The 24,152-nt window shown below is 47.7% G+C and overlaps 1 protein-coding gene across 3 annotated transcripts in view; it reads right to left on the bottom strand.

Moving 5' to 3' along the window:
- The window catches only part of LOC139060893 (monoglyceride lipase-like), a 105,828-nt gene that overhangs the window by 4,542 nt on the left and 77,134 nt on the right, over nt 1-24,152 (bottom strand). Inside the window, exons 4-6 of one of the 3 annotated variants that reach the window (XM_070540166.1) lie at nt 16,702-16,838; nt 6,591-6,701; nt 2,665-2,838 (exon numbers count right to left, since the gene is read on the bottom strand). In XM_070540166.1, the coding sequence (XP_070396267.1) occupies nt 2,665-2,838; nt 6,591-6,701; nt 16,702-16,838 (422 nt within the window). Of the gene's footprint in view, nt 1-2,664; nt 2,839-6,432; nt 6,544-6,590; nt 6,702-16,701; nt 16,839-24,152 lie in introns of all 3 variants that reach the window. The other 2 variants (XM_070540165.1, XM_070540167.1) reach the window with 2 other exon arrangements.

Raw genomic sequence — 24,152 nt, forward strand, 5'->3', positions numbered from 1 at the left:
AAGGAAATTTGCTTTAGGATTAAAATTTCAAATTGCATAACGGCTGATGAAATTTGTAATTATTGAAGAGGTTCGTTTCATTAGAAGGGAAACGATAAAAAAGACCAACTCTAGGGCGTTATTTTTTTTTATTTAGACTATCAGCTTTTTTTTCTATAATACGTGAAAAATAGCAAAATGCAGAGAAAAAAAACCAGTATGAAGTATATTGTTGGGTTTACTAATCTAATTCAGCAATAAAAAATATCCTAATTCTGTAACCTGCACATCTTGAGCTTTCTAAAGGAAACAAATTCGGTGTATCGTAAACTTTTCTGCAAGAATAGAACTGACTTGCGAGTAGGACTTTTACAAAGCACTCGTATACGCTGTAGCGGCTTCATCCGAGCTGTAAATCTCTGTGTCAAGTTTGTTCACTTCAAGTGTTAACAGGTAGTTGCAGCACTGCGATATCGGTTTTGGGGGCAGTATTACGGATATCTAAGCTTAGTGCTTGAATTTCTCTTTAACTTACCAAATTGCGGCAATTTTTATTTTAAGAAAATCGGTGCCATAAACAAAAGCATAAGCATTTCGGGTTCCTCCTTTAAGCGCAGCAAAGTTCATTCAAATCGGCATAGTGGTTCTTTAGTAAAATCCTTCCTGCGTATAAGACCTTTTTTCCCTTGGGTTGCCACGCGGCATAATGGCATAATGGATTTAAGTATAAGCATGCAGGCCCGTTTCATAAAGATACTGCAACAGTGACCTATGATTTATTTCAATAGAAAAATCTGAGTTCGCCCTGAGCTAATGATTCCTCATAACGTACTTGGTTTCATTTACTTTGCTAGAACAGAATTTTTTTTAATGGGGTTTTACGTGCCAATAGCATGATCCGATTATGAGGCACGCCGTAGTGGGGGACTCCGGAAATTTGGACCACCTAGGGTTCTTTAAGGTGCACCTAAATCTAAGTACACGCGTGTGTTTCCGCATTTCGCCCCCATCGAAATGCGGCCACCATGGCCGGGATTCGATACCGCGACCTCGTGCTTAGCAGCCAAGCACCATAACCACTAAGCAACCACGGCGGGTAGAACTCAAATTCGGACTGGTCAGTTGGTTGCTGGTTATTCATGACGGTCAAATACCAGCGCGTGAAAAAAGGGACGAACGTGTGAGCAGACATACGCAGCGCTGCGTGTCCCATTACTTAGGTAACTGACGAAAACCGAAACAAATAAAACGGAAGAATGTGGGTACCGTATCTGAAATTCCCAAAACAAGCCTTGGCGGATTTGCCCCTACACTGAATGTCGTTGCACAAGACTTCTGCACCGCGAAGATCAAATCAGATAGGGAACATTTGACTGTTGCACGAGATGACTGTGCCTTCTGGCATGCGGGTCAAGCCACATTTACGGAAGAGCTGCAGCAAGTTGCTGTCGGAAGATCTCCGAACGGGTGATTCCATCGCTTTGCGCGGTGTCAGCCAGCCGACGAACTCCGAGGTCATGAAGTCTTTTTCAAGTTCGCGCTACCCTGCCTGGGGCAGATGCTTGTTTTTTAATGAGCGATGAGAATCTACCGGTACGTTATACTCAAGGAGGCAAGATTGAGATGTATTGGGCCAACCCTGAAGCGAAGGAGAAAATTAGTGTGTCTGCCAAGTTTTAGTATCTGATTATGTGGAACAAAGATGTGGGCATCGTCAGGCGAGTACATTGATGCCGATAGTAGTGGATGCAACGACGACTTTCAGGTCCACGGTTCCACATATTTTGAACAGGCTCATCCAGGAGCAGATGCCAGTACAGGAAAACATAGGCAGATGCTGTCTTTATATTCAAGAAAATGGAAAAGAAATAAACGTATATGATTAAATGCAGTTAGTAAAAACTAACAAGTTATGAAGCAATAGTTCGATGATGCAACCCGGGGTAATTGTTAAGGCAAGTCACCGTAAATGTGTCGGACTGGGGAGCAATCTCTGCACGGTGCAGTGCTGTGGGCGCGGTCCTTTCTGCGTCTCCTCTACAGTATGTCTTACGCTAAAACTCTCAAATGTTAAAAAAATCTATTTACTAACATTATGCTAACACCCTAGAATAAACCCACAATATTTAACCCTTTCTCACGCGTCATCCCTAACGTACTCTTGTTTCACTGCAAATTTAAACTCGGTGCTGTTTTTTTCCCCAGGACACCTGTAAAATGCACGCATACTATAACCCTTAGGAGCGCTTCCAGTCGCACTGTGAATTTCCGCTTAAACAATGGTTACTTCGTTTCATTTCATTTCATTTTATTTGTGCCCATTTACAAGCAAATGGACACAGGGGGGGACTCCGGAAATTTGGACCACCTAGGGTTCTTTACGGTGCACCTAAATCTAAGAACTTTGTGTTCTTAGATTTAGGTGCACTCAATAGTAATACTCATTAGTAATACTCATTAGTAATACTACTAACGCGGTATTACGTGGTGCACGAGAGCAGAGCGAATCTTGTTTTGTTATAGCGCAAGCTGGACACGGACAACAGAAGGCACATCTGACACACACAGCGCTGTGTGTGTCAGATGTGCCTTCTGTTGTCCGTGTCCAGCTTGCGCTATAACAAAATAAGATATGCCGTACCAACAAGCCCCTATTGCTATCCTCAGAAGAGCGAACTCACACACCTGGAGAGCGTTCAACATGGCCGCGGCCCATCCGACGCGTACGCTGCCGTGGTATCGCAGTGGGTCGTTGGTCATCCAGGCCACGGTTTCCGGGTCCTTGGACACCAGGGACAGGTCCAGGTTGCCGATGGGAAGCGTGGGCACCACCCGACCAAGGATGCGAGCCAGGGTCATCTGGTGTTGGCGTAGCGAGGCGAACGTTAGCAAGAGTCGAAAGTGTGGCACGCTCATTCGTTCTTCGCGGCAGCTAAGCGTTGCTTTGTAAGTTAATTTTGCTCGCCCCGCCTCCAGGCTGTACTGGTTTACCAGCACACGCCCTCAGAACACGTACTATCGTGGACGTGTTAAACGCGAACCAATTAGGGTTAACCAGAACGCGTCATTTCTTTTCCACTTTGTGGAGCTCGCGAGTCGGTCATCGTGATTTCGACTTGCACCCATAGTTTGAGATATTCAACATTATTTCAACAGACTTTCAACCTTATTTCAACAGGCTTTCAACAACAGAGTAGGAGTACGAACTCGATCGCTTGTCGTATTAGTTGTAAGAGGCCGGTGCTCTGTGCTTTATATTTTCCTGTTCGCGATTTCTTGGCCCCCTAATAGTACGATCAATAAGACTGGCTTGATATATGGGCCACACGTTCCCGCATGCAGTCATGTTATGCTGCTGCAGTAAGTTGACTGTAGTCACGATGAGGTGCTTCATGCGTATGTTATGAACTAGCCACTGTACTCTCTCATGTCTAATGCCACGGATACGCTAACGAGGATGCCCTGCCGACTTACTGAAAGCGAGGCTTGCCACAGGCAGAGCGATTCCGAGAACAAAGCGACCCTACCATTGAGTACTTCTTTCGGTCGTTCGATTATTGGGTGTCAAATGCAGACTATAATTACGCACGCCCAGCCGACAAAGGACTGAAACTTCTCTTCGAAGGCACCGCTTAAGTAAAGGTTGCGCCATCCGCATATGTAAATATCGTCTGCCGCTGAACGCTCCAGGAAAACGATCACGTAGCTTTAGTAATGGTTAAAAGCAGTCAGCACTACGCGCTAGCGTCGCCTGCCTTGCCATGAACTGGTCTCTTAACCCCAGATCTCATCGAACACGACTCATATAAACGTGATTTGACGCTTCATTTCGCATGCGGAAGTGACCGCGATACGATTTAAGCGATACCGCAACCGAATCGCCAATGCATTGGCCGCTAATGTTCTCCGACAGCTAGCGCTGAGACAGTACGCGCGATATGGTCAAGGAAGCTATAGATTACCCTATAGGTTTAACTTGTCGATCGGTACAAGGGCAGAGAAAAGATTCATCCACGGTGAAGGAGGAGAGCCTGCAGAACGAATGCACCCTGATTGTCCAGCGCGCGGCTGACTCCTAAACGTCTGGTCAGCATAGTGGGGGAGGAGGATAATGAACGGAAAGATGAGAGACAGGAAGGAAGTGTGCTCGGAACTGATACTGCTCTGCTGCGGCATGAGATGCTCTGCGAATGTCTTCGTAATTTCTATATGGTGACCGTTTTATTATTGTCAGATGCGTTTTTGACACAACCTTAAGTGAACGGTCCTTAGTCAACTGAGAACGTACGGTCGGCAACAAAAGCTTACGGGACATTGGTTCCACGACAAGCGAATTGCTGCTCTGTTTAGGCATGCGCTTCTAATTTATTGGATCACTGTATGCTATCGGTCACTGCACATTCAAACTTTGTATTGAAGGCTATGTGCTGTGGCTTCATAGGAATTTTTTTTTTTTGCAAACCCCCGTCTCCCGTAAACCTTTGTGGCCGAGCGTACATCTGCACAGGTTTATGGACCGACGCAAAGGTTATTAAGATGGGCCTGGACATAATTAACGAGACTAAATGCGTCAATTAAATCATCTAAATTCACACACATTGCGGTATAATTAACGCTCGTTCGCACAGAAAAGAATCAGTGCGCTCTCATCCTATGCAACCTTAGTATAGTCAGTGACAAATTCATAACGAAGTGTCAAAAACATCGCTGCAGCTCAAGGAATCTGTATAGATTTGACAGCCAATTACATTTGCAGATTTCCGTGACGTCCCAGCGCAGGCGAACTTGTTTAAAGGGATACTTAAGAGAAACATTGAATCAGTTCTGACTTTAATTTTTTGCTTTTTTTCTTTCTTTTCGAAACTCTCTATTCGTTAATTGTGCGGTAAGTCGATCACGACTACAAGAAAAAGATGAAAGCCGAACTTGCATTTATTTTTACTAATTTCACCTCGAATACCCAGCGCCGATACGAAGGAGTGACGTCACAATTTTTGGAAGAATTTTGACGTACTTTGGGGGTGGCCGCGGGCCCAGTTCAAGTTCTCAAAATTTTCTCTAGTTCTATCCATGGCTCCTCTGATATGCTGCACAGTCCGTATTCACCGATAAACAATTAACTATAGGCCCGAGCAAGAGGTGTCAACCTACGTCCATGACGTCTCGTCAACGTCGATGACGTCACAGTTGGCTGGTACCGGAATTTCAAGGCGGCGTAACGCCAGTCCACATTTCGTGTCATCCTCTAGGACACCGAGCTTTCTCTCACAGCAGCAGTAGCTTCTTTTTTAGCATTGTGGAAACTTAATTTGATAATATAGCTCTTCTTCGTTTTGTCTTTATTGTACTTTTAATATCGGTTTCTTTCACTGAACTCTTCTGGAGCTCGGAGGCATGCAGGGCTAGAGGGGTGCTGTTTCGGGGGCAGTGCTTGTAATGAATTCTGAATTTGTCGCCGACGCGCACGACCTCAAAAAGCACAGAAAAAAGGAATAGCTTTGCCTGTCCTGGTGATGTGCAGCACAAGCCTCACTTGTTGCACATGGGTTGCCTATAGTTGCTTTGTTGGCAACATTGAAACACCCGACACACCAAACCGGCGAGACGCGCAAGGAGCATAAGTGACGGCGCTGGCATAACCGACAAAGTTCACGCTTGAAATCTTCGCAGGAATGATAAACTCAAATTCAGTTACTCGGTCGTTTCATGCTTGGTCGTACAAACTTTAGTTTTCAGTACACACTTATTGTCTCTACTTCCGCGTCTGCCGCCATACTCGTCTTAAGTTGCTTCAATCCACAGTCACGTACCGCAAGGCGTACTGCTGTGTTTTTCGGACAGAAATGCGGCGTCTTATTCAGCCAGCCACTGTCGTTGTTCCCATCGGGAAGGACCAGGGCCAACTTACTCAGGTTTCAGTGTTTCATGTTAGCTATAGCCTGCAGGACTTCATATTTCGGCGTCTCCTTACACATACCCTCGCTCTCATTAGTTACGCCAAAGAACTGCTTACCAAAGCACCAACAATCGAGCGACGTGCGAATACATCAATCGTCACACGTTCTTTCGTGTCTTCGCCAAGGAACGCGAGCTGAATCACCGGCCAAGGGAGCAGTGCATTTAACTTTTTCAACTCCAACGCGGGAGCGTCGTTCACAAAACCAGAGAAACAAGCACAGCGTGTTTAAGTATATATACACTTCAGCACGTCACGCAAGCACCAAACATGCATCGACGGAAGTGCCCCGTCATTCCAGGTGCTTCACTTTGGCCCCTTGGGGCGACACGCATTTTCAACGGTTTGCCGTCAAAAAAAAAAAAACTTTACATTTCGTCCTGATTTCGGGTGTCCATCATTTAGCTCCGATCACCCTGACCATAACCAGCGCCACCACCACCACCACCACCACCACCACCACCACCACCAGGCCACAGATTCACATGACGACGCACCTTGAGCCAAGTACCCTGCTCCTTGTCGATGGCTAAGAGCGGTGCCATCATTATGACGCCCGCAATGTCCTTGGGTCTCCTTTCGGCCGCCAGGGCGACTAGTAAGCCTCCCTGTGGAGAGAAGCACATAACGTCTGAACAAAAAGCGGTGTCGTTACCTTCGTCCAGCTGCACTGCACGGGGTCCAGCCACACGGCCGGGGCGTTCAGCACCATGCCGGCGAATTCGTCTGGACGCTCCAGGGCACTCCTGGCGCACACCGTGCCGCCCTTGGGTCGGCGAGTGCGGTTCCAGGCCGCGCCGGGAGATGGCGTTGTTAGTAAGACGGGCACGCAGCGATGCAGAGAGTTAGTGAGACAACGATTAGTCGGGGAGAGGAAGCAGCCTGATGAGCATTAATTGTGGATATAAATTGCGGAGATATGTTACAGGTGAATCAACATTCGCACTCCGGGAAGGCGAGAGCTGTCAGTGAAATTCAAAGTATGACGGAAACCCGTCAGGGAGAGTAGTGATACATGAGACACCGGGAAGAACGAAGGGAACCGAGGGGTTAGATTTTGTTAATCATGACCGCACAAAGCCAACAGATAGGGAAGCCAATGAAAGCATCGGGGAAATTACCTGTGCTTGAAATAGTAGTGTAGAAAATAATGAATAAAGGGAAATGAAGGTGGACGAAAAGGTAGCTCGTCACCTCAGGAGCCGAACCCATAACCTTCACCTTACGCGACCGTTGCGCTACGAATCGCGCCAAAGTTATCTTTACGTTCACTTTCATTTCCCTTTTCTTCATTATTTTCTACATTTCAGTTTCAACCACAGTTAATTTACCCGGTGCTCTCTTTGGCTTCATTGTCTGTTGTCTTTATGTAGCCATGATATAAACGGATTGCACGAAATATAGGTTTTCGATAGGGGCATCAGAGTTAGTAGGGTCTAGTTTTTCATTTCTGTTGAACAAGGCTCCCGCGTGTGAATCTAAAGGTTAACGCTTCTTACTTTCGTTGCCGGCGTTAGTTTTAAAGTAAAGAAGGTTCTAGGGTTAACTGCTACAAAGTATAAGCCTCTGTTACCTCTCCATATATCCCCAAATCCGCCCGGCGGACTTATTGACTTGCCGCTTAGGGATGGAACGTAACACGGGGAAATGAAATCGATGTTGGCAGGCGCCAAAAAAGAAGCTCAGTTTAGGAAACAAGCTTTAAAGTGAAACTTTTGCTGACAGGTGTGCTATATATATATATATATATATATATATATATATATATATATATATATATATATATATATAAAATCGGAGATTGTGAATGCCTGAACTCATCACTAGTGACAAAAATACATCGGCTTATATCTTGCAACATTTTTCGCGAAAGTCAGCTCAAAAAAGCACGACAAAATGCAAAGCAGGTGAGTAAACCTGAAATATTTGTAAGCCCGCAGAATATATAAGAGCAGTGTCTGACTTCTGACTCGTGATATAAACAAACGCAGTTCTAAAAAAAAGAAAGCGCAGAGCTAGACCTGGCGAAAGTCGCGATTATTGAACCTCGCGCCACAGTTTCCACCACCAACAGAGATACAAAGGAAAGAAGAGAAAATCATATCTTAACGCCACGTCTGACGACGGTGGGTAACCCGATTCAACAGCGCGAACGAAAAGAACAGCTGACGAAATCTGTCGCAAGGAGGCGCACTCGACAGCTTCGATCTGTCACCCGCCGTAGCTTAATAACATCTTCGAGTTGGCAGCGGAACGGAAAGGGAGCGCCGGAGGAGGGGGGAGGCGTGGAAAGGAGTTTTGGAGGGGCACACAACCTGTCGTCTGTTTCGAAAAGCCAGCAACCTTTCTCGCTTGTTGGCACCCCCGCGTGTGGTGTTTGTACGCAGAACGCCATCGGTGTGCGTTGTTCTGGCAAAAACTGTCATGCCCTCCAGACGACGCGAAGCAGACGAAAAATGACGCGTGAAAGTCTGCTCTGCGACGGGCGTCAAAACGGGATTGGTTTGAAGCGAACAAAAAAACATCGCCAGCGACCTTCGTCGAGATGTGTGACCTGCGCGGTAAAGTTCCAGAAGCACGAACGCCGAAAGCGCCTCCAGCTAGGAAGTGGCGGAAACAACGCGGACGCCCTCTGAAAGGTGGTCACTGTTCTTTTCTGCAGACTGCGAACGTTAAACAAGATAGCAAAACCTCGGCAGACCGTCTGTCTCTTTCTGGCATCGCCGTTTTCTTGTTGCCTTCTGACCTGTACATTTCTAAGATGCCGTCTTCCTCTTTGAACCACGATGTGCACTGGGATGACAGCTTCGATATGAACATGAGTTAAGGTGGCTTGTTCATCTCAGATTGCTCGGTGCTAAACGCCGTGTGCCCGGTGTGCTGATGGTCCTTGACACGATGTTTAGTTTCGTCACTGGAAACACGCACCATCTAAGCGAATCAAAGTGATAATTTCTCGTTGTCGTTAGCATTCAAATGCCGCGGCAAAGGGCTTCGACCAGCGCAAGTTATCAGAGCTTCTGCTTCGTCGTGGCAGCTGGTTATGACAGCATGCTGCGTACAGTGTTACGATATCAAAAATATAGGTGTGCGAAATTGTTAATAGTACATGCAGGTATATATATATATATATATATATATATATATATATATATATATATATATATATATATATATATATATATAGTCAGGAATTGAACCGGCCAAACAACACAACATTGACAAATGTACAATTTTAGACACTTCCACACAGGCTTCGCGAATATGTAGGAGGTACCCTGTTATGCCAAAGACTTCGAATACTTAACTGAACATAAGGAGATACAGAAAGAGACAGAGACAGAGAGAGAGGGGGGGGATAGGCAGGGAGGTCAACCAGACAAGCGTCCGGTTTGCTACCCTACATTGGGGGTGAGGGAAAAGTGAATAGAAAAAGAGGCAGAGAAGGAGGCACTGCAAGAAACGTTATTTCACACCGAGGATGTCAACCAGAAGGCCGTGCAGCGGTTATTTAAAACATCTGGGAACACTACACTCGTTCAATCTCACGTATCTCATGTGTACGTTACCGAGAAAGCGTCGGACAGGCGCTGCAAGGACCAGCTTGTCGACCTAGTAAGCAGACCTCGACGCTTTTGACAGCCCATTGAACTCTAATCTGACACCACTCGTTTAATACAGCGCTGCGTTGACGCGCATGAAATGCAGCAATGGTAAGGGAAATCTTGAAGGCACTGAGAAAAAATAAGCGCATGTTGTCAGAACCGGGCTGTTGAGTGTCTCGAATGGCGTGTCTTGTCGAGCTTTTAGCAAGATAACGTCCTAGCGAGGATGTGCCAGTGACCAAAGCCAGCAAAGTTTTGCGCGATACAAACCAAAGCGTCACCCCACGATACTCATTGGCTGCTGGCGATTTTACGAGTATAGGTTCAAAACTTTTGTGAAACAGGATCACACTTGAACTGTGACAGTAAAAGAGTGTCACGAGAGGCGTTTTCTTTTAACGCTGGAAGAGTGTAGCAAGAACGCGCGACGAGTGACTGGGTAAAGGCACCGAGGCTTTAATAGAGCCACTACCTTCTGTTTTCACATTACTCACAAACTAGTCCACTCTGTACTCGTTTGTGATAGGAAGCAAACAAATTCGGCAGACACATTTAAGAATGCTTACGTGTGGGAATGCGAAAGCATTGCAGTCGATTTGGTGAAATTTCTTTCGCTTAGATATTCTTTCGCGTGTCATTGTGCACGTTGTAAAGGTGCATGGCGTTCCATTTGAAACATTACAGCGGTGGTACATCTCATTTTCTACATTTATGATTCGGCGTCGAGAGTGTTGTTGTGGTTGTGGTTGTTCTGGTTGCGGTGGTGGTGGTGGTTATGGTTGCGGTGGTGGTTGTGGTTGCGATGGCTGTCGTGGTTGTTGTGGTTGTAGTGGCTGTTGTGGTTACAGTGGCTGTTGTGGTTGCAGTGGCTGTTGTGGTTGCAGTGGCTGTTGTGGTTGCAGTGGCTGTTGTGATTGCGGTGGCTGTTGTGATTGCGGTGGCTGTTGTGGTTGCGGTGGCTGTTGTGGTTTCCTGTCAGCTATGTGGTTCCTAGACACTACGGGGGATTGCTCAAGAAATGAATTCGCAAAATGCAGTGGTGCCATTTCTTATTGAAGGATCGTCAGCGCGTGACAGAACACGATTACCCGCACATCATCAAAAGTGTCGCGTGAGGTTTTGCATGTAGGTAAGACATGATGTCGGGACGTGTAAGACACTGAGAAATTTGACGTCCAATCCGAGCATTTATTGACGTGTTCTTTTACTCCTTGCGCCGTCGCCCATTTTTGGTGCTGCGTTTCAGTTCCGCCGCGGCCGGATTTTTGTGATATTGGGCATATAACGCTTTCGCATTAATAAACACACCTCTGATTTCGCAATAACAAAATGTAGCAGGACTGCTTAGTGGTCGACACTGAGGACTGGTACGTCAAGGGGGAACGTATAAGCGATACCACAAGGTGAACAATGGTATTAGAAGCAACTCATTGTAAAAAAAAAAAACGAAAGCGCAGGACAAATAGCACTGCTGTCTAAATCTTTTCAGATTGGCTATTGTGTGCCTCATTAGCGTCCCAGAGACGGCGCAGTCCAACAGCACAAATCGGCATCGATTTCTATCAAATTCTGCAGCTCCCCCTCTGCAATTCGAAGCCGGACCCAAACAAACAAAAAGAAGCACACTCACGCACCAAAAAATCGCCGCGTCACGCTATTGCTGCTCCTAGACTAAGCGCAGTCAGCAAGAAAATGAACGCGGTCCCCAACGTGGAATTTGCGGACCACTTTTGTGCTATTGGAAATTGGTTCGCACTTTTTTTTTTGTCATCGCTTCATCCAACGCAACGACAACTGAACAAAAATACTAGGTGAAAAAAAATGAGAAAACACGAAAAGCTCACGTTCCGCTGACGACGCTATCCGCGCCATTCGATCCTCGTTTTTCTTCATTTCTCGGCACTACGGGCTGCAACCACACGAACCCGGCCTCCTCGCAACCCATCGCCCGCCCGCCCGCCCGCACCCTTGCCAAATTCCGCGAGAACTGCTACGATCGACATAAATCTATACCCGCTTCTCTCGTTACCTCCTTTTTATTTTACCTTCCGCTTTAGATTTTCAGCGACCCAATTTGATCCCGCTCTTTGATTGCGGCTTCCGTTCGTCATCATACCTGCTCTTTTATTTCATCGTGTCCTGCAAACTTTAATCTTTGTGGCATTCAGTGAGGCGTTCGCGTAACGACTGTACGCCTATACGCGCCAAGCCATGGACCGTCTCAGCAAACGACAATTCAATCATGGGCGGCATTTTTTTTTTTTTGTCGCTAATCTTTTTGGAAGAGGAATTAATCTTTTGTGAACCGTTTGCGCGATGGAGTCCGTTCTTTTCTGCGGAAAACGAAATGACGGCTAGATGAGCTGTCATTCCCGCGCTATTCGGCATTATAAATAGCTGCGTGAGAGCGTGTTTTGAGGCTCATCTCTCTCTCTCTCTCTCTCTCTCTCTCTCTCTCTCTCTATTTTCGTTTTTCTTTTAACTTTTTTTGCGGATCAGGGTTGGTAATCGTGTCGGGCATGATACTTGGAAAGGGGTTTCCATTCTCTGCTAGCGTTCTCGCGTTTTTGGGACTGCAAACGTTTAACATTCATGACGATGCTATGCACAGGCTCGTTAATTCAGTTCACTGTTCGGCTGCGCTCTTGGGTGCAAGACTACAGCGCGCAAAGGATAGTCAATCGACTGAACCAGCAGCATACGGTTCTAAAGATTATTCCGTTGTTGTAGTGGTTGTTGTTGTTGTGGCAGTTGCGGTTGCTGTTATTGCTGTTGCTGTCGTTGTTGCTGTTGTTTTTCAGTCACTCCAGACGTGGTAACTGAGATGCGGGACGTTGGCTCTCTTCGTTGCGCGGAAGCTGTGCCCTCTACAGCGAATTCACTGAACCTGTCGCTGCACATAATTCGAGCACATGCACTCGAAAAAAAAGAAATTTGTGGACGTGGTGAAGCTCCAGTATTCTTTGCAATGTAAACAAGGTCGCATACTATTGGGCCCGGTTCGTTTGAACGGACACCTCTTCGTTAATTTCCTAACGTCAGAACTTCTGTACCTCGGCACTGTGCGGCTAAAACAGAAGTCAGTGCCGCTAGTCACCTTGCAAAAGTCGTGGAACTTTCACGGGCAATTGTATCCCTTAATCACCATCTCATTGTTTTTTCTTTCTTTTTGCAGGAGTGTTCTTGTTACACTTTCTATGGTGAACGCAGGTGCAGGGCCCATTTCTCGCATGATATATATGATCATCCAATAAATATATCTGCCACGACTGATGACTCAGTATTAGATGGCGGCTGCTTATCGGGAATAGAGAGAGAGAGAGAGAGAGAGAGAGAGGAATATAGGAAGGCAGGGATGTTAACCAGTCAAGGGTCTCGTTGGCTAGCCTACGCTGGGGGAAGGGAAGAAGGGAAAGAGAGAATGGAGAGAGAATGCGTAGATACGTGTACGGACAGTACTTGAGTTAAAGCCAGACGTTCTGAGAAAGCACAAAAGTCTGCACCGACGCGAAGCGTCGCTTAGCGAGAATGTGAATCATAAAAGAGAGGAGACAGAGAGGTTAACCAGAAGAGCGTCTGGAGGTCCACCCTTCGACGGGGGGGGAGGAGGAAAGCGGGAAATGGAAGGCCGAGAGACGACGGAGGAAAGGAGTGGTTAATGCATGTATACACCCGCGAGCAAAAGTACACGGACCAGGGTTTTCCGCGATAAAACTCATTTTCTGCTCCGTCTGTGAATTTAACGTGACGTTAGAGGCTGCAATCCAAACTTGGCATTACCAATTTTCTAGGGCACTCGTGAGTTTTCGTTTATGCATGTCAACCTCGAAGAAATCATGTTTTTTTTTTTTCGGCGATCCTGTGGTCCGTACAATTTTGCTCACGGGTGTACGTGCACGTAGACTGCGCCACGACAGTCAAAGACGTTCGCACAAGCCACGCCCGTCTTCAAGAAGCACAAAAGAGTATTCACTGGCTTGTTGGCCGACGACGAACAATAGCGGGACGTTGTATGAGTAACAGAACTGCTTGTTGGCCTAGTTGTCTTTATGTGTCTTCCAAGTATCCAAGTATCATGCCATGTTTGAGTAGCACCCGCGCACGGACGGCGAGGCTGATCGCCAAAGTGGTCGCAACGCGTTGCCAAGTGTCCTTGTAAATCAAACCGTGGACGGCGGCCAGGTTTTTACTCCGTCAGATGCGGGCCGGCGATCTGAACCGACGCTGCTACGCGGCTCGACAGAGATGGTCGCTTCGGACGTAGATCCCTGGGAATCGCTTAAGGCTCACTCGCGCTATAGGCCGACCCGACACCGATTTGGGTCTGCCGACTGTTGGCAACAGCATTTCTTTTTTTTTTTTTAAGACGTAAGCCTTTAGTGTATCATGAGTGTCCGGGCGCATTCCGTGGTGGACGCAGGAAAGCGGTGACCACCGGCTAGAGGAGCAAGCAGAGGAGGCGCCATGCATCCCATGCTCGCTGCCGCGGTGGCATCCGTTCGCAGAACAGTTCAGATCAGACAACAGTTCAGATCAGACGACAGCTACAGAGGCACTCATAGATAGGCTTTCGCCTACACTCTAAAAACAGTTGCACCCTTTGGGGTGTATATTTGTCCCACAACGATAATCGTCATCTGCCTTGCACTCTTAGAAAAATTTACACCCTTTGTGGCGTATCTTGTCCCACAACAATAATCGTCATCTGTCTTGCCCGCGTTTCCTTTCTCTAACGCTGCGAGCCCGGTACTTCCCAGTCACGAACGGCATGCGCGTTATCAGTGTGACGCAGCATTCTCGACAGGAAAGTAGCGAGCGCCGAGTTTCAAGAAAGGAAACGCAAGCAAGGCAGATGACGATTATTGTTGTGGGACAAATATACACCCCAAAGGGTGCAACCGTTTTAAGAGTGTGCCCGCGTTTCCTTTCTTTAACGCTGCGAGCCCGGTACTTGCCGGTCACGAACGGCATGCGCGTTATCAGTGTGACGCAGCATTCTCGACAGGAAAGTAGCGAGCGCCGAGTTTCAAGAAAGGAAACGCAAGCAAGGCAGATGACGATTATTGTTGTGGGACAAATATACACCCCAAAGGGTGCAACCGTTTTAAGAGTGTGCCCGCGTTTCCTTTCTTTAACGCTGCGAGCCCGGTACTTGCCGGTCACGAACGGCATGCGCGTTATCAGTGTGACGCAGCATTCTCGACAGGAAAGGAGCGAGCGCCGAGTTTTCAAGAAAGGAAACGCAAGCACGGCGGATGACGATTATCGTTGTGGGACAAGTATACACCCCAAAGGGTGCAAACTGTTTTTAGACTGTATCGCCGTTTAGCTCAGGAGAGTACCCACACATGTTTACCTTCGCGTCGGCGCCTCTGTCACACTGTACACAGACGCAGAAAATGTGCCGACAGTCGGCGGAGTGCTCGGCGTCGGTACAGAGGCGCCGACGCAAAAGTAAAAAATTTAAAAAAAAGAAAGAAAAGCGCTGTCGCCGACAGTTGGCAGACTGAAATTGGGAGTCGGGTCGGCCTATAGCGTGAGGGAGCCTTTGAGGACGATTGTTTCGGCTCTTCGTTGGCCAGGCCTGTCGAGAGCGACTTTGACTTTTGCCCCCGAGTACCAGCCACGGCGTAGCTCAGCGCTTCGCAGGTGAGAGAGACGCAAGCATCGCGGCATCGAATTCGTCACCGCACCATCGCGCGTTGGGTGTTCGTGCGTTACGACACCACCCCTGTGTCGAGCTGCATTTCGAACGAGCAATCGATTGCGAAGATAAGGTGGGCTGCAGAGGGCGCACTGAAAGAGCTGAAGGCCAGCTCGTTCTGCAAACCGTTTGTTTGCGACGTTAAAGACCGCGGAGTGAAATGCAACGCAAATGCAATCGATTGCAGTTTTATTAATTGCTCAATATTGTTTTCGTTGGTCAGTAATTACCAACCGTAATCGAATACGTTTGTCAATGAAGTTATTGTAATCGATTACTCTTTCTTTTCTGTAACGTGTACGAGACTCGCAATACCCCGATAAATAGCCGATGCACGCTTCCCAGACCCACACATCACGGGAAGCTGCTCGGGGAGATAGTGACGATTTAAGGCAAAGCTGCAAGAATTACATGCGGACGAGGAACTAAGTCCGCGTTCACAATTGTAAAAAAAACGCTGTGTAGCCTGTGAAAAGGCAACTAACTTGAGTTGAAGAGAGGTTAAGTTACACATACATGCCAGAGACTATACAAAGAATACGGCCGACTGCGGTGTCATCAACACTATAGGAAAGTGCGCACTACAATACAGGTGCAAAAGACAAATCAAATTTCGCAAGCAAATAGAAATCGCAGTACTTCTTTTTAGCTTATGCTTTCGGATGAGTGAAAAGGGAAATTGCGGTCTCATCGTGGAGAACACAATCAGCCGCATAGCGAACTAGCCATGGACGTGGTTGATAATTGTGGAGGCTGTTCGACGCGGCGTCACTGTAATTCCGGCTGCAGGGTTCTACTTTAGTCTTTAGATTTGTCCTGTTGCAGTGTTCTAATTTGGTCTTTAGATTTGTCCTGTTGCTCTCCTTTCCTTTTTCCTCCCCTCCTTCCTATCTTCCACTTCTGTGTTGCTGTCGCCTCCCTTCAGAAGAGTAGGCAGGCGTTGTGCCCCTTCCGGTGGCAGTTGCCAGCCCTCGCTTTCCCTTTCCTGTTACCTGTATTTATGTGTATATGTGTTCAAAACACATATATGTGTACACTGCCAGATGCCCGAAACACAGCAACACGTACTGTGCGACTGCCCAGCATATATGCTGGAGCGAAGGACCTTAGACAGTTTCCTAGCCAGCGTTGGCAAACAACTACTGTCGGAGGAAGCTATCCTCGGCCCATGGCCTGACACTGCAATTTCAGTGCGTGCAACAAAAGTATTGTCGAAGTTCCTGCAGGACACCAAGCTCGACGAGCGGCTCTAGCGAGGCAACTGTCTCATGTACATAAGCACTGACCACTTCTCTTATCATCATCATCCATCCCAATACTTTCACTCCCCTTCCCTCTTCCCCAGTGCAGAGTAGCAGACTAGAGCGCACTAGCTCAGGTCGACCTCTCTGCCTTTCCAATCAATAAATTCTATTCATTCATTCATTGTTCAAAACAAGTAATAATAATTTACCAACCATGGAATGCCCGAACAGGAAGACTGGCGTGCCCGGGAACTTCTGCTTGACCAAGTCGACGTGTGTCAAGATGTCGTCAACGTAGATGTCGGCCGACTTGACGATGCCTCGCGGACCGTCGCTTTTTCCGTGGCCAACTGCACACACGTACATTGGAGATAATCGCACTTCCTGAAAGTTATCGTTGTCACGCGGCGAGAATTTCTCATTAGCACCGCACGACGACAGAGCGTTTCCTGGTAAACCCCCTGGGATTGATAACATCTGGGCAGTGTCGCACAAACCGGCTCTGCAATGTCACCGAGGTGTACGGTGGCTCTTACACAACCACGCGAACAGCTAAGACGGGCGGTGTATAAATTACCCCGATGCAAATTAACAGCGTTGCGTAGTCTAACAACGAGAGCTATCTACTAGTATACGAATAAGGAAGTCAACTTGCGCATTCGAAATCGCACTGCAGCTGCACCTCTCTCGGCCGATGTATCGTGCAACCTACCACGAAATTACGCATTACTATAAAGACTCGTGGCTCAGTGGTAACGTCTCCGTCTCACACTCCGGAGACCCTGGTTCGATTCCCACCCAGCCCATCTTGCAAGTTGTTTTTTATTCATGAAGTGCCTGCTGGGATTTATCGCTCACGGCCGACGCCGACCACGCCGACGACACCGGCTTTTCTGCGACACGAGCTCCTTAACGCTGTCGCGTTAAAACGAAAGACTCGAATACCCACCCCCTGACAATTCCTTAACCAAAAACCAGCAGGCGACGTGAGGCAACTCCAAACACACACCTTCCCCAACCCGTACAAACTATCCATAGTCGACCCGGGGACACACTCCCCTGAATGTACGCTATGCGAGGCCGACAAAGCCGATTTAGCACACATCTTGCACGGATGCCCTGAGCTCAAACCTAGAGCCGAATGGCAGCTATCCAACCGAGAGCAGTGGGAGGCTGCGGTGACCAGTTCGGAACCTGCGGTTCAACTGCAGGCTGGGTGACCTGGGCTTTAGAAGTCGCCGTAAGACACGGTCTGACGGCCACCTCACGAAGCCATCATGACTTCCCACATCTAATCTCCTAAATCAATTTCTGTTGACGAATTAAAGTTTTTACCACCACCACCACCATGCAGAAATGCTGCAAAGATTCAGTAAGTGTGTGTACGCTAACACATCTGCCGTAAACTGAAGCACGCTGTGACTTTCCCCTGTCGTTTAAGATTTCGTAGAACTTATCGATGTTGAAATCACTCTAGAAACGCCAGATTAAAAAAAAAATAAACATCAGCTCAAAGGCGCGCTGTACTTGCGCCACTTCAACGGTTATGCGTCGTTTACTTCCAATCATTTGCGTCACCTACACTGTAAAAGAATTTACACCCTAAAAAGTGAAAAAGGGTGTAAATGTGTCTAACTCACACCCTTAGTGTGTTATCCATATGATGGACACCCTAAGGGTGTGCGTTATAGACACATTTACAGCCTTCTTCACTTTTTAAGTTGTAGATTATATTACAGTGTACACACTATTCTTAGTTTTTTTTTTCTTGCCCTTTATTCAAAGCCGGCATGCCTGCTTGCGCATCGCCGGGCTAGTTATTCGTCAGTAGCTCTTTACTACAGCGACGTAAGAATTGTCGTAATTTAGTGTTTTCTCATGACCGCCCTAATTTCACTTGTATCTGTTTTTTTTTTTTGCAACACAGGCTGTGATTGCTTGCAACACACGACGACTTCCATTGTGTGGAAGCCTGGAAAATTTTAAACATACGCCTTACCCCAAGGTGCACGCCTCCTTGTGTAAGAGCTCGCGATACCGAATGCCATTTGAAGGTGGCAAAGACAACACCCACGTATCTATGCTGTTCTGTGCGCTGAATGTCAAGATTTGCCTCTCAAATTCGTCAAATACCTTTCATTATCATATCCATATGGAACACCCTTCCTCTCATAATGAAAAACGCAAGATCTGTATCACAATTTAAAAGAACTAAAAATGGATTTTTATTGCCAGAATAACGACAAGAATTACTATAGTCAGCCTTCATTCGCTTTTCTCTTTATTTCTTTTCCTTTCTTTTTTTTCTTTCGTTGTTGTAAATAAACTTGATATTTCGTTCCCGCACAATTTTTCCTGCTCCCTTGAGATATGCTAAACCACGTTATTTGCAATCAATTCTGTATTTTGTTCTGTAACCGGTCTTTTCTTGTTGCTTGTATACTTCCTTATTATGTGCTACTATTATTGCTTTGAGATGTTAACTACAACAACTGTTTTTGGACGGGAGCTCCCGATACAGTCTTTGACTATGGGACCTCATTCTGTACACTAAATACTTGTAACGTGACCAGACTTCTAATAATAATAAATATTCTGATGCTGAATTCTGATTACACGGAGCTTCTCGTGTCTCGGTTTCGTAAATGGCTCGGACACGCGGTGAATTACCTTCTATAGCCTACGTCATCGACCGATCGAGGCAGGACACCGCACATTGTAACATCTTCGACAGCCTATATTTGGTAATCTGCATGTACGCGTTGGTCTCATGGCAATCATTTCTAATCAAAGGACGACCTACTTCGGCCGTATAAGCCCGTGCTTGACGCAAAACCGGAGATGTCGCACGCCCAAGCGCGGCAAGACAAAACTGGCACCATCGATTGCACGTATTTTCTGCGAGACCATGAAGTATGCACGGAGAAGCTTCGCTTTGCGTATCGTTTTCAGCGACACGCTATGCAAGCAAAAAATAAAGAGAGCAGAAGCGTATCGTTAAAACAAACATTTCAGTGATTGTAAATTAACTTTGAAAGAGTGCGAAGCTGGTTTCTCTCGGGATCAGCACTCCACAGCGCCGATGCCGGTGGTCGTCTGTAGTGTGATTTTAAGTTTACGTGATAACAATTGAATGAGTAATTAGTCAATTGTTCTCACGCAAGCTTAAAATCACATTGCAAAGAAGCACCGGTATCGGTGCGGTTGAGTGCTGCGCTTTATTACAAGCCATGTACTTGTAGCTGTTATTGGTTGTATGGGCGAAACCATGAAATTCGCGGGCATCAGATGTAGTCGCGATAGCGCAAGAGAGAGGTAAGTGGGCCCCGCCGGGCTAGGCCTTTGTCCTACAGTAAAAAGGAGGAGGAGGAGGATGCGTTGTAACCAACCACACCAGCTTTAAATTACGAGCAACAGCCTAGGCTAAGTGGCTTGTTTCCATTCTGTCCCTATTTGACAGCGTAACACAACATGGAAGTCACTGCGGCATCGTCAAGTGAACCAGGGCCGGCATTTTGTAGCGATGCCTTTTCCCATTCTATGCCTTTTCCGGCTTTTCGCGCTTGGCTAGTGGTCAGAGTGACGGTCTGCCCACATTACCAACGGGATCAGGCGGCCCTGTGCGGTCGATGATAAGAACAGCATAGAATAAGGCATAAGGCATCGCTACAAAATAGCAGCCCAGGATCCTAGCTTTTTTTTTTTTTTTCATCCGCCTTCAACGAGTGTCGATAGTGCGTCGAGAATGGATTGTGCCGCTGCCTTTTCCTCGACCCTCCGTACTGCCCTCAGCCGATCGGGTCATTCTTGGAAGCAAAAGATCCTGGCACTTCGGCAAAAGAAGGAGCACTGGCGCAGAAGCACTGCTAACGCTCTTCTCGAAAGCAACTATAGCGGTACAAGCGCTTGCGACCATACCTGATTGAACGTTGGCTAGTGGGTGTGCGTGTTACCACGTTTAGGGTAGACAATATTGCATCCCCTTGCCCCTCCCCCAGTACAGGGTAGCCAACCGGAGATAATCTCTGGTTAACCTCCCTGTCTTTCCTCTGCCTTTCTCTCTCTCTCTCTCTCTAGGGTAGACAACTGGACGCCACATTGTTTAGCCTCCCTGCCTTACCGTTTATACCTTAACGAGGGACCTTAAATGCCCCAGAATGTTAAAAAAGAACACATGAGTCAATACTTCTCTCTCTTTTTTTTCCCGAGTGCACGTTTAATTTCTTTTTAATTTCTGCCTCGCCACACGAGCTGCCGTAGCAGTAAGGTAATTGAGCGGGGTGATACAGAGCGAGCACGCTGGATTAACTAAAGCAAACGAAGGCTGTCGAAAATAGTTGAAAAAGAACGGCCCCACTACGCAGTGTCGTACGCCGGCCGTCACTCCGGTGTTTTGGACGACGTCTGTAGGAGAGCACGGGTTACAGAGCTAGAGAGAGGAAAAAAAAGAAACAAAAATAAAGAGGAAGCGCAGGGTCCTTCCACACGAACGACAGGCCTCCGTCAGGCAGTGTGCCGGGGCACCCGTACATAGCACAATCTAGCTGGCGACCTTTTTTTTTTGTATGCTTTATATCTTTCGCGTGTCTTCGCGTTCCCAAGTTCTCAGCGAAGTCACGTTACATCGGAGAGTCACAGCTCTACTTTTAACGCGCTCGCTACGCAGCAGTGCACACCAAGCAGGTTTGTAAAACCTCCGCGGTGCACACAGCGTTAGAATGTGGCGGAGTCGATGAAGCGTTTTTTATGCGAAGCATATTACTAGAGCTCAACCCAGCTCCTCAGGCGCGGCGGTGTCGCCTTCAATACCACGTGACACCGTGACGTCACGACAGAGGAGAAACGGGGCTCCAACTCACGCCGTCGCTCGCGGCGTCGCGGCGGTATATAAGCAGCTGCGCTTGCCTCTGCTAGACACTCACGAGGTGAGATGCCTCCTGGAGACCGAGCTGCTCGTTGGAATGAGAAGCGAAGGTTGCGGCGTGCTGCAGAGACTGTTTCTAGGTGGCTTTGCTACGGCGCTATACGGTGCAGCGACTACGCGCCCCGCATCGGACGCGGTGAGCGTCGAGCAACGCAGCGTTCGGCGCGACAACGAAATGTGCGCCTGAGCAAGCGCCGCACGCCTGAGCCGACGCCGACGACACCGGCTTTTCTGCGACACGAGCTCCTTAACGCTGTCGCGTTAAAATAAAGGCTAGTATGCTTCGCATCCTGGGCTTAACCTCAGCTAAGCCACAGCCACTTTTTTCGCTTTCAGTGGTTTTGAAACGGCCAATTACGCTATGCAGATGATTCTTGATGTGCCTGTCTGTGTCACTCGTTTTAGGATCAAAATTGAACGTCTTGGCAATTTGTTATTGGAGATTGCGATATGACGACTCAGCCAATGGCGATATTCCAGCCCCAAACAATAAGCTTTTATTCTTCATTCACTCCAGAATTTATTATCGCAGAGCAAGGGCAGCCGCACTGCCACTATTCTCCGCCTACTTCAGCACGCTTTTAACGACGAAGTCGGGGGAAAGCGCTGGCTTCACCTCCGCTGGTAAGAATCTGCGGGAGTTGCCACTCCAGAATTTTTTTGTAAAACCTCCTTGGTGCGCACCGACTGCGTAAATATTTTCGTCAACGTCACTGGATGAAAGTATAGCACAAGAGAGCTGCAGGGATAAGAAACGTCGGAGAGATAGCAGGCCATGGCCTAGAGAGAGAGAGAGAGAGAGAGAGTAGAATTCAGGAAGGCAGAAATGTTAACCAGCCAATAGTCTGGTTGGCTACCCTACACTGGGGGATGGGAGGAGGGGAAGAGAAAGAAGGGAGAGAGAGAAGGTGTAGGTACGTGTACGGACAGCAATTCAGTTAAAGTCGCTCGAGCAAACCAGAAGTTCTGAGAAAACACAAAAGTGCCTTCACTGCCTTCTGAGCCGATGATCGGTCGGGACGGTACTCTAATATGGTCTGTTCACTCAGAGGACGAGATCATCTAGTTTCCTTCAATGTGTTGGGCAAAGACTGTCTTTGTGTTTGAAATTGAGGACAATGGCACAAAGCGAGAAGAAAGGGGGGGGGGGGAGGTGTCATGAGTTGTGGCGTCTCGCTCCCGCACGATCATCACCCGAGTCGACACGGTTTAGAGAGAGCCGCTGCGCCAGGATCTCCTCGCGCGCTTCACCGGCGAGTGCAGAGGGCATCGTAAAAACGCTACGCGGAAACGGAGTCACGTGATGAAACGCTTACAGCGTCGACCTTGAACAGCGGTCACCGCAAGGCCTTGCACCGGTGTGTAATAAAATGATCCACGTGCGGCACGACCCGCTGGCGCTGTTCCAGACGCCGGCAACGGGAAGAAGCTCGCCTCCTGTTGTTTCCTCCTCACGGCGGTTTCGCCACTTCGGTTGCCGACAGCGTCGGCGCGTGTCTGCGATCACGTTAATTACGCGCTGCATGCAAACTGCCGGCGAAGGATAACGCGCCGCAGAGCCTCGTCGTGTCTGGAGTGCCACGCCCTCGGCGTAACATCACAAGCCGCTATGGGAGCATGTGACGTGTACGAAGCGGCCAAAAGAAAGAGAAGAGGGCAGCGAAGTGGGAGTTGGAGGGGAGGGGGAGTAAGGAACAATTTGTAATGTGTACCTCTCCTACTTTTGCGTAAGATGATCACGCGCTTAACCTTACCATGCACATCCATGCGTTCCGACAAATATTTTTTTTTCTTTTTTCTTCTATTTGTACGCCCATTCCTTGCCTGCGTTGTGGTGTCAAGATACGATCAACTGCCTGATGGTCCAGATTGAAGAAAACAACAACTCCGGGTTGTTGGAATCGATGCTATATGAATTAGCACTGCATTTTGTTTCCTTGGCTGTAAACGCCGGTATCTTTCTGCGTTTGTCTCGGCGTTTCAATAAAAGGATTTCAGTGGTTGCCCAACTAAGATGTCCATCGGTTCCATATTATCCTGGGCCTGTCTCTCACAATAGGCCCATGGCGTCCCGCGAAATTTCATGGCATGGCATATCATCATCAGCAGCAGCAGAAGCAGCAGCAGCAGCCTATTTGACTGCAGGACGGAGGTCTTTCCCATTGATCTCCAATTACCATTGTTTAATGGCGCACGACATTTATGCATCCTTGAAAAGCGACTGGGCTCGGGTTAATTCCTCTAACAGCAAGAAGTGGTTCTTCCGCTCAGCGGTGTTGGTAGAGACGTACAGTCTCCTGCAAAAGTTTACGGGGCACGCGTTTCACAAAAAATGCGGATTTCTGCTCTGTTAAGGCGTAGCGCTTCTAATTTAATGGATCACAATGTAGTTCGCAAGAACTGCTACGGATCAAAGTTTTTAATTAGAGGCCACGGGCGCAGGCTTCGCGGAAATTTGGCTCTTTCGCAAATCCCGCGTCTCGTAAACGTTTGCGGGCGACTGTACCTATTTGAATCGCTAGACACGACCATCCATCTCAGTTGGCGTCACGGCTAGAACGGTTTAACCCATCCGGCGTGTAAGATGTGGCATTGCAGGGCACGCGAGCCCAGAGAGAGAGAGAGAGAGAGAGAATACATTTATTCGAACCATCGAGGTGGTTTATCTTGAGATCGAGTGGTTGGTGTCCTCATTTCAGGACTCCACTGGTCATGGCTGCTCGACGTACTTGCTGGACGA

The sequence above is a fragment of the Dermacentor albipictus genome, chromosome 6 (genome assembly GCF_038994185.2).
Source record: "Dermacentor albipictus isolate Rhodes 1998 colony chromosome 6, USDA_Dalb.pri_finalv2, whole genome shotgun sequence".
NCBI classification, from domain to species: Eukaryota; Metazoa; Arthropoda; class Arachnida; order Ixodida; family Ixodidae; genus Dermacentor; species Dermacentor albipictus.